This window comes from Falco punctatus, assembly GCF_963210335.1.
Source record: "Falco punctatus genome assembly, chromosome: 5".
Classification (NCBI taxonomy): Eukaryota; Metazoa; Chordata; class Aves; order Falconiformes; family Falconidae; genus Falco; species Falco punctatus.
This window is the reverse complement of record NC_137584.1, coordinates 42,938,074-42,948,012: the sequence shown is the minus strand read 5'-3', so window position 1 is coordinate 42,948,012 and position 9,939 is coordinate 42,938,074. Positions and strand designations below refer to the sequence as shown.

General features: G+C 53.3%; 1 protein-coding gene across 1 annotated transcript in view; it reads left to right on the top strand.

Moving 5' to 3' along the window:
- Nucleotides 1-278: 278 nt before the first annotated feature.
- Nucleotides 279-9,939, top strand: part of FNDC1 (fibronectin type III domain containing 1) — a 77,505-nt gene continuing 67,844 nt past the window's right edge. The window contains exon 1 of the mRNA XM_080390599.1: nucleotides 279-461. Coding sequence (XP_080246725.1) covers nucleotides 386-461 — 76 coding nt within the window. The 5' untranslated portion in view covers nucleotides 279-385. The remainder of the gene's footprint in view (nucleotides 462-9,939) is intronic.

The following is a 9,939-nucleotide window of genomic DNA, read 5'->3' as shown; positions in this document are numbered from 1 at the left end:
GGGCGGACGGTGCGCAAGTGACACGCGTGGGCCGGCTGCCGCCCCCCGGGGTGCCCAGGGCCAGGCGCAGAGCTCGCCGTCTCCCCGGGGGGTGCCGAAGGAGCCAGGTGAGCGCGGCGGGGTGGGGCAGGGGGCGCCGCCGGGGCCGGCGGCCGGGGCGGGCAGCGGGGGCCGGGCGGGCCGGAGCCGGCGGGGCGCAGCGGGGGGCGGAGGGCCGGCGCCCGCCTCCGCGGGGCCGCCCCGCTGCAGTCTCCCGGCAGCCCGGGAGGAGGAGACGGCGGGGCGCGCAGGAAGCAGCGGGGCAGCCCCGCGGAGACGGACGCCGGGCGGGCGGCAGCTCCGCGCCCCGCCGCTCCCGCCGCCCGCGCCCCGCGCCCCCGGCCCCATGGCGGGGCCCGCCGCCCCCCGGCCCTGGGCCGCCCTGCTGCTGCTCGCCGCCCTGCTGCCCGCCGCCGCGCCAGGTAGGCAGCGGCCCGGGCGCCCGCCCCGAGGTGCCGCCGCTCTGCGCGCCCGTGGGCGAGCACTTGGCGGGGCGCGCGTGTGGCTGCCGGCCCCGCTCGGCTCCGCGGGTGCCGCGGGCGGGGGGCTCCTGCGGGGCGCCCGGCGACGGGCCGCCGGCTGCTCGGGGCGCCGTGGCGCGGCGGGGGCGCGGGGGACACCCCGCCGGAGCCGGGCCGAGCCGCGCCGCCTCCCGTGCCCCGGCGCCGCGGCGGAGGCACCTGCCGCCCGCCCCGGGGTTGCGCCGGTCCCTCCGACGGGGCCGGGGCGGGCGACCCGCAGGCAGGGGAGGGAGACCCGAGCGGGGAGGGGGGGGTTCTGCGAATCAGGGCAAGCCCCGGCACCGAGGGCCAGGGGGACCCCCGCGGCTCCGGCAGACCGGGACCCTGGGCGGGTCGGCTCGCTGCGGCTGGGCTGCGCTTGGGGAGCTCCGGGGCGCGGGGCTGCTGCCCGCTGCGATGGCGCTGCTGGCCCGACGGCAGCTGCGGGGAGCGGGGGGCTGCTTCCCGCTTGCCGTCCGCCCCGGGTGCCCTAGTCCCGCTGGCACCGGGTGCGGGTCCCTTCGTCCCGCCTGGGCTCGGCGGAAGAGCCCCGCTCGCGCGGTGGACGGCGCTGGACAGAGGGCATCTCTCCGGGAAGTCAGGCGAGATCCCTTTTTCCTTCATTCCCGCCGCCGGAGCCCCGTGGATTGGACTCTGGATCAGCCTGGGCGAGGCTGGGGGTGCTCTCCGGATTCCCCCGGCTCTCAGCCTCTGGTTTAAACCGCGGGAGGTGGGGGTGTGGGGGGCGGTGGCAGGGCTGCCCCGGCCTTTCTGCAGCCCCCGCGGCACCGTTCGGACCGCGGGCAGCGCTGAGCCCCGAGCCTGGCTCAGCCTGTGCCCACCAGAGGCAAAGAGGCACCGGGCTAGAGGCAGGGTCTAAAGGGACGTATGGAGGCATTTCAGCACCAGATTTTAACCGCCGGTGTTAGAGTGGCCAGGGCAGAGCCCCCGGGACACCTGCTCCCTGGCTCTGGATGTGGTGGCTGTCCCACCTCCAGCCCGGTGCTGTCGCTGCAGAGGAGCCGGCCAAAGACGATAGCATCTCACCCCCCGGCAGCTCTGGGCTGGGCAGGAGAGCCCGGGACCTAATGTCACCCCCGGCTCCTGGTGAGCTTTAGCGTGCAGCTAAACAAAGATCTGCTTCACCTGGAAAAAGGCGGAGCTCTCTGAGCCCGGTTTGCAGACCCGCACAGCCCTCCTGGCGGGCTGCGGGAGGTGCGAGGCTTGCGGGGTGCGCCGCCGCAGGGCAGCAGCAGGGTGCGGTTGTGAGGCTGAGCGCTGAGCAGCTCTGCGGGCAGGTGCCCCCGTATCCACTGCTGCCTCTCTTTCCGTGATGCTCTGTGCCCATCCAGGTTAAGCCTGGGATCACTCTCCTGGAAGTGGATTTCTAGTAGCGCTGCTCTGTGGCGGTGGGAAGTGGAGGGGGAGCTGGGGCTGCCTGCTGGCAAGCGAGAGAAGGAGGGGTGGAAGCAGGGGAGTTTGTGTGCTGATAGCACGGGCAACATCCATGGGAAATGTCACAGCCTCTGAGGAAAAGTGTTAGCTGTTGAGCTCAGACAGGCTTTTGCTTCTCTGGCAGTGTAATGTCTAAAGTCATTCTAGGGGAGTCTGAAACTTCACTGAAAATTTTGGATGTAACAGCCGTGCAGTCTTTCTTCGTTTGCAGTCCCACACCAATGTACTGTAAAACCAAGCCAATTTCTGAACAAATCCAAATGTCTTGGCATAGCACTGCACAGAGCTCTGCGTGCTTCCCAGCTACGGACCTCTGGAGCACACCAGAACCTGCTGGAGTGGGAACACTGTGCTGTTAACCCCAGAGCGGCTGTGCAGGACTGAGTGTGAGCTGCACATGTGTTCATTGTCCCTGGTGGTGTGCCGGCCATGCCAAGTGGGCACCACATTCCTTCTCTAGTCCAGAGAGTAGTTTATAAGCCACTAAGCCCAGGCAGTGCCCTGAACAAGTGCACAAGTGCCGGTGGGTGCTGGAGTTTTTTCTCAGGAGGTAAAAACTTTTGCTGAGTGCCTTTGCTGCCCTTGGCCCTGCTTTCTCACCTTCTAGCCATGTTTGAAATGGACTCTTCTCGTCTTCCTTTCATCACCTTTCCAACACATGCTTTGTCTAGGTGACCTGTCCCAAACGCTGCACTTTGGAGCCTTTGCCCAAGTGCCGTGTCTGGGAGATGGAGAGGCTGCCTTGGCTCAGCAGAGGGGCTCCGACAAAGGGAGTGAAAGAGCCCTTCGTTTTTTGTCCATGGAAAGAAAGAAAAGATTTTTCCTCAGTGAGGGTCTGGCATTGGGCTGGTCCTGTCATTGACTGTGCTTCTGTTTATCAAAATGGAAAGTCGGTGCGGGGCCTGTGCCCGGGATTGCTGTGGGCAATCTCTCAGGCCAAAAAAAGAGAAGGATGTTGTCCTGGAGCCAGCTTAGGGGGCAGATCCCATTTGTGTATTGCCAAGAGAGATTTTTGTTGTTTGCTGCCAGATCCCACGTGTGGAAGGATGGATACTGACTTTGGAAAGCAGTCCTGTAGAAACCCTCCTTGGTTGCTTTTATACAAACAATATTCAAGCACCACCTGTGGCCAGCGGGAGAAATTTGGGAGGAACGTTAAGAAGAGGCTGTGCTCAGTGAGAGCCTTTCTGACAGCAGCACTAACTCTCATTTTCCCTCCTTGTCTAGACTGTGTGCCATACGCAGAGAAAGCAGAAGGGACTCCAAGGGAATTTTCCACTTTGTTTAGCTCTAAGGAATGTATCTTCTCAGTTATTTAGGACAATGCTGTAATGGTCTTAACTGTATAGCTCTGTACCAGCCTCTGGGTGTGTCAGAGGTATGAATGCCCTTGTGTCGTCCAAGTCTGTAATTCCAACTCCTCAGACAGCACATGGACTGAGGTTGGCTGGACACGTAGTTAAGAAGATGCTTTCAGAAGCTGATCTATACAGAAAGAAAATAGAAGGGGGCTGAGCAGATCGTGCAGCGAAAAAACCACATGGAATGCTTTCTCTCTGGCTGCAGAGGGAATGGGATCTTGTCTCTATAATCCAGTGTGTTGAGTGAGCGTTCATATGTCCCCAAAATACAGCTCCCTCAGACACATTCAGTGCTCAGGTGACATTGATATTTCTCACGCAGTCCACTGAAATGGTAAATGTGGCTTCTGAGTCTCGAGATAACAGAGGCTGGTCTGCATGTGGGCTCCAAGTTGTGTGTAGCTGTCTGCAAGTGGTCTGTTGTCTTCGGATCAATGAAGCAAAGCAGTATTTTCACCAGGCTCAGTTTCTGGTGCACTTCTAGGACCCATGGTTTCTTCAGCTGGCAGCTGTGTTACCCAGCTCTCTCCATCACTGGGGAAGCGCTCGGGGCTGTGGCTAAGGTGGCATTGGGGTGTGCTGGCATCAGGCACTGGGTCTTTTAAATTTACACTGCTGCAGCTCAGGCATAACCATGATTGGAACCTTTTCCTAACCAAAGACCTCTAGAATGAGCCTGTGTTTAGTAGTCTGAGCGTGATCCCAAATATTCAAAAACCTGCAGCCAAGCCAGCACCTTTTTTTTTTTTTTTTTGTTTCCCTGGTTTTGAAATGTCAGGATTCACTTGTCTTGTTTGAGTTACCTGTCTTCTTAAATTAGCATTCCTTAACTCCCCGCTCATCTGCCCAAGCGAACTGTTCATAGCTAGGTGTATGCATGTATCTTGGGAACATTTACTGCTTGGTGTGTGTGTGGTTTCTACCGAGGGGGAGGAGGGCACGTGGGTGTTTAGCTGTGCCTCCCGCAGACCCCTAATGCATTGAGCAGGTGAAGTGCTTACTTCTCCAGAGGGAATGGCGTAGACATTAATGTGCCTTCCTCTCAGCAAGCAGCATGCTGCTGTTTTCTCCCCCAGGCTGCAGGCGTACTGAGGGTTGTGCAGCCTTGAGAGGGCACTCCCAGCCCTGCAAATGCTGCCCTGGTCTCTCAGGCAGAGACCGGCGCTCCCTGTTCTGCTTTTCTCCCCCCAAAACTGTCAGTTGTCTTTTCTGGTTTACAGTCCCCGAAAGCAGCAGTGGTTTCACTGGTGTGTTGCACTACAGGATTGCTTTTGTTCCTTCAAATGCAGTTGAAATGTTATTTATTTGGAACTGAGTGTTTTCGTTATTCCCCAAGGTGAAAGATTGCTACACCTCTGCAACCGGTGCTCCTGCCCAGCATGGGAGAGAGGGGTGGCCTGCCGGGGTGTACGGCAGTGGAATGCAGAGGGGAGCAGCAAATCTTGAAGCTGGGGAGATCCTTTCCCTCTGGCTGATGAGGAGCCCAAGTATTTTGCTTCTATGTGGGCTGAGAACTTGTATTTTTGCTATGTTTGCACTGACACCATAGCCTCTGAGGAGTGATATGGCTTACATTTCCAGGGCAATGGAGGAGTGATGGGTATCTTGAAGAAATGTGAGGTCATCTGAAAGATCCTTCACTATGCGTGACCCAGTATAAAGCCTTTGAAATCATGTTTACATTTTCTTATATGTGTGTGCTATACTGTCACTTATTCTGCTGCGCTGTTGGCTGCAAACCCCAGTCTGTGTTGAATGTTCACAAAGTGCAGTGCCAAAATAAGCATTGCCATGATCAAGACAGTGGCTTAAAAAGCACAAGATTTAAAAAACAAGAACTGCTGAGATCTTTTGCTTTGCTGTCTGTTCTCTGAGTCTCAGGACACACATTTCTAAGCTTTCCTCCACACCCTGGATGTCTAGGGATTTAGAGGGACAGTATGATTTAGTCTGCATCTCCACTGCCTGCCTCTTACCAAAGAGGCATTTAGACCAGTGAGGAGGGGATTTTGCACTGACTTTGTACCTGGCTGGAGGGACTCCTGATGCTCTGATCCCAGCTCTCACATTTATTCTTTTTTTGCCCACAGCACCTCTGTAGCTGGATTCATTTCCTTTGGGGATGTACAAACACCTGGAAAGTGTCAGGTTTCCCTGGTTCCTCTTGAAACTTTAGACAAGCTTGTAATGAAAAAGAGCTTTTTCTGCAGTTGACCACACGGCTGAGTGCTTAACTACTATACTGGTAGCAGAGTTAACATGAGCAACATCAAACAGTGTTTACACGGTGGCTCCTTCATTGCATGGTCTTGTCCTGCCTGGGGAGATGGGAGGTTGTGCTGACAGCTCAGGTGCCTCTTGGTCCCCAGCAAGACCTGTGCAGGCTGCCGAGCTCCCTCTGCCTCCTTTGTCCGCGAGGGGATCCTGGTACCCACCTCTCTCCAGACCTCTTGTCCTGTGTCCTGCCCTCCTAAGTCACATGACCAGAGGATTTTGACACATGTAGCTCTGCAGACGCTAATTCCTCCTCTGCTGGTCCCTGGGACTGCTCTCTGGGATGTAATGTAAAGTCTTCTCTCCTCCTTTGCCCCTCAGAGTTTCTGCAAAGGTATGTTAGGTTCAAGCTTTAGCATGCTTTGTACTGTTCACAGCATTTTCAGGATGGCTAAAATCCGTGTAGGTTGTATTTCCTGAGCGACAGTCACAGTACCTCACTGTCACCGAAGTTGTAACTTCTGGCCCACCATTAGCTCTTCACAAATCATACCTGTGCCATGGGATGTGAGAGCTCTTCCCGTGTGCCAGGTCGGGCTGCGTACCCTGGCTGTGTCACACCACCGTGCTGCCGTAAGAACTCACCGTGCTTCAGTGCCTCTGGAGTTGGCCTGCACGTGTGGCTCTATGTCAGTGTAGGTGCTGTGTGTTTGGCAGAGTTGATCTATATTTAAAGCAAGAAGCAAAGAAGGGTGGAAGAAGGACACAAGTTGTGTAGAAATTGTGTGCTCTAAACAGAGAGCTTTTCCGAAGCAAAGGGTAATTGTTAGTTACATCAGATAAAATAGTGAAATCCTGATGTAAGGAAGGCAGTCCAAGCTTCTCCTCACCCTGGAAGAAAACCTAAAGGGTACATCCAAATTTATCTGTGTATGTATTAGAAAATGGTCTGGAGAAGTGTGCATTTTAAATCACCCCTCTTCAGTGAGTAACGTGATCATCAAATCAGCTCTTCATTAAACTGAGCAAATTACCCTTTGAGGACTGTGGAGTGTGTTCATATTTCATTATTCCAGTGCAGCTATTTCACTGTTACTCAGTCATCAAGTCCTCTTGGGCATCTTGCAATGGTCTCCGTTCCAGCAAGTCTTGCTAACTGTTGTGTTCTGTCGTTAAACTGATTATTTTTTCCACTGGAGGAGTTGGTCATTCTTAATATATACATCTGTAAAGTAAGAGGCAACTCTTCAAATGGTTATTTGTCATCATGTTTACTGTATAGTTGGCTGAAGTATTTTGGCTGGAACTTTTTTTTGGAAGAAGTGCAGAACTGCTGGAGATGGAGTGTTAGTTTTTCCTTGCCTCTAAAAAGAAGACAAAAATAAGAGAAATTGAATAGTTAACGTAATTTTGTTTGGTATTCTGTAATGTACTTCTTTATCCCTCTTTCAGAGTGTCATCCTTGGCAGGGTGTATGGAGTGGGAAAGGGTTTAGTTGGTAACAGGGAACAAAAACTGAGTTTACCTTAAAATTCCAGCAACAAAAAGCAGCAGACGTGACTGGCAAATCATGCTGCTGCGGCTGGATGCTCAGTGCCCAGCCCGAGCCCTGCCACCTGCCTGGCCAGTCCTCGAAGAGCTCCCAGATGCTCCCTCTGCCGAGGTAGGGGAGTGTGGGAGCAGCCCCCCATGCCCACCCTGCCACCCCTCCAGCAGCCTGAGAAGTAGCAGACCTCATGTTTTCAGCCTCAGGAAGTCAGCATTTAGTTTTGCCTGTGCTGCTGAGGTCCTTGGGCCAGCTCTGAGGGCACCGCAGTGGGCAGCCTGCGGCCAGATAGATGCAGGGCTGGATTTAGATGCTGTTATTCCTGCTGGGCAGTGTCTTGCTTCACGTGGCAGTCCTGCTGAAATACCTAATGGCATCAGAATCCAGTCCTGCGTGAGCAACTGAGCTGCACTTTCACATAGTCTAAATGTCTTTCCCTTTCACCACCTTTAGAAGCCATACCAAGTTTGGCGACATAATTGTGTGGCCTTTAGTGCTGCATGCTTTGCAGATGGCCCCACAGCTCCCGCGTGGAGAGGCTGTAGCGGTGTGAAGCTGACAGTGTTCCAGGAACTTGGCAGAAGGCTTGGTGCCCTTTGCAGAAATGGGTGCTCGGGGTTATGTGTTTACAGCCTTTCTGTGTCAGCTGAGCTTCACATAGGCTTCTCTCCTAGCTATGCCATTGGTTTGATGTTTCTGGTCTCCCAAAGTAAATGTATTATAAACAATTTAAGAGCTAATGGCAGTGATGGAAAGGTTCCATCTGGCTCATCTGGACTGAGATTTCAGTCTGATTTCAGGTTGCATGTATTTTTAATACATGCATTTGGTAAGTGTCTGAGGTCTTATTATGGGGGAGGTGGGGTTGGGATCACAAGACATGGTTTCCTTCATAGGTCTGAGACAAACTTTCAAAGTGACATCTCACCTTCCCTGGGCTCCATTGGCTCTGTTTTAAAAATGAGGTGAATGTTTTTTTCACGCTGTGGTGCTGGAGAACTGCCCAACCTAAGCTGCTGTTCTCTCTTCTACTTGAAACGTTCCAGACAAGAAGTAATGACTGAATTCTTTTGTGAGATGCTCAGTAGTATCTCTGCAGTGTTTTATCAACGCTTCCTAAGAGTCTTGTGGTTTTGCACTGTCATCGCACATAGCATCCCTGCAAAGCAGTGAGCTGACTGCCCCCTGAGGTGGAGAGGGGTGGGTGGGCTCAAGTTGCCCTCTGTGACTCAGAACACGGATTCTGATGTTGCTCCTGCTGTAGGCTTCCTCTGGTCTATTGTGTATTGGGCTGTGATTTGCAGCATGCTTACACGCGTGCTTCTGTGCTGCATGTAGTGGTACTCCCTGAAATCACTGGAGACAGCCGAAGGAAGTACATGCATATTATTTTGCTGGATCAAACCTTCAAACGGATGTGGCTTGGTGTCTGCCTCTCTAATCTGGGGATGTTAATCCAGCTGCACCACAGAGAGTGCTTGAGAATAAATTCAGTTTGGCGATCAGGTCACCCTTCTCTGGTGAAAGAGACCATGAGCACAGGCTTCGAGAGCCTGAAAATGTGAAGTATTTGAGCTTTCCATTTATTCCACTCAGTAAACTTTGGAGTCTACTTGGGACTATTTAAAAAGTTATTTTAATTCCAGCTTTTTATTCACTTCTGTGTTGCTTAACTTTTCTTTTGCTAGTGAAATGACTACTATCAATCTAGATACTTGCTATGTTGTAGGATCTTAGGGCAGCTTTGGTGATGGGGGAGTCCTACTCCCAAGTCTCAGGTCCGAAGCTGTATGTACGCCAGGGAGAGGGGAAGAGCTGCACTTGGAATGCATGGCTGTAAAGACCTGAATATCTTTTCCTACCATGATGACCCACCAAGAAGGTCCTGAATGGCATCCATCCCTTGAAGTGTCTGGTGCTTGCAGGTACAGAAGAAATTGCTCTCTTCCCAAAGAAACAAGGCCAATAGGAAATGAAATTAAACAGAAAAATAAGCTGTTCTGTGACAGCACAGCAACAGTATTGAAAGCCTAGAAAGTCTAAACCTTAAAACAGCAATATTAGCAAGCCTGATTTTCTTGTTAGATGTGCATAGTAATGTACTTTTTTGTTTACAGTGTCATGATTGCTATGCCAGCTCACTGAATTCCCGTTCTTCACTCTTAATGGCTAATGTAAGTCTAGCTGGTCCTCCGGGAACATGAGTGCATACTTAAATCGGTGTCTGGGGACTGACCACTCAGCGGGTACCACGTGCATCTTCACGAAAGCCCTTCCCATTCAGGGTCAGAGCTGCCGGGTTTCAGTTGCTGAGTGCAAGGTCTGTTTATTGCCATGAGATGTCTCAGGCCATACGTACTCCTCAGCTGCCCTCCCAGCTGTTCAGTCCCCAGGCAGGACACCTGCTATGCTCTTGGAAGTGCTGATCACTGTGAGCCAGACACCTTTGCAAACACACTTGCTTTCCTCTGCAGAAACAGCTGTTTAAATTACCCTCGGGGAGGGATGATGAGTGGTACGAGACATTGGGGGGTTCTGGCTGTGTTTGGTACCATGCTGTGCATGTTGGCTGGGAAACCCGCAGCTGATGATGTGAAATGGGAATGAGTGTGACATCTTGGAGGGGTGGAAAGAAATTTCAGACCACTACTTTAGTAAAGTTAAAAGAGAAATGGCTTTGTATTGGCTTAAGTTTTCCCTTGTGGTGGTGACAAGCCAGCTGTCCCACGTTGTGCTAGCACAGGGCAGTCATAGCTGTTTAGGAAGGCTGGTGTGGGCACAACTGTGCCTGCACAGTGGTGCAGTGGGAACATGTCTGGGAGAG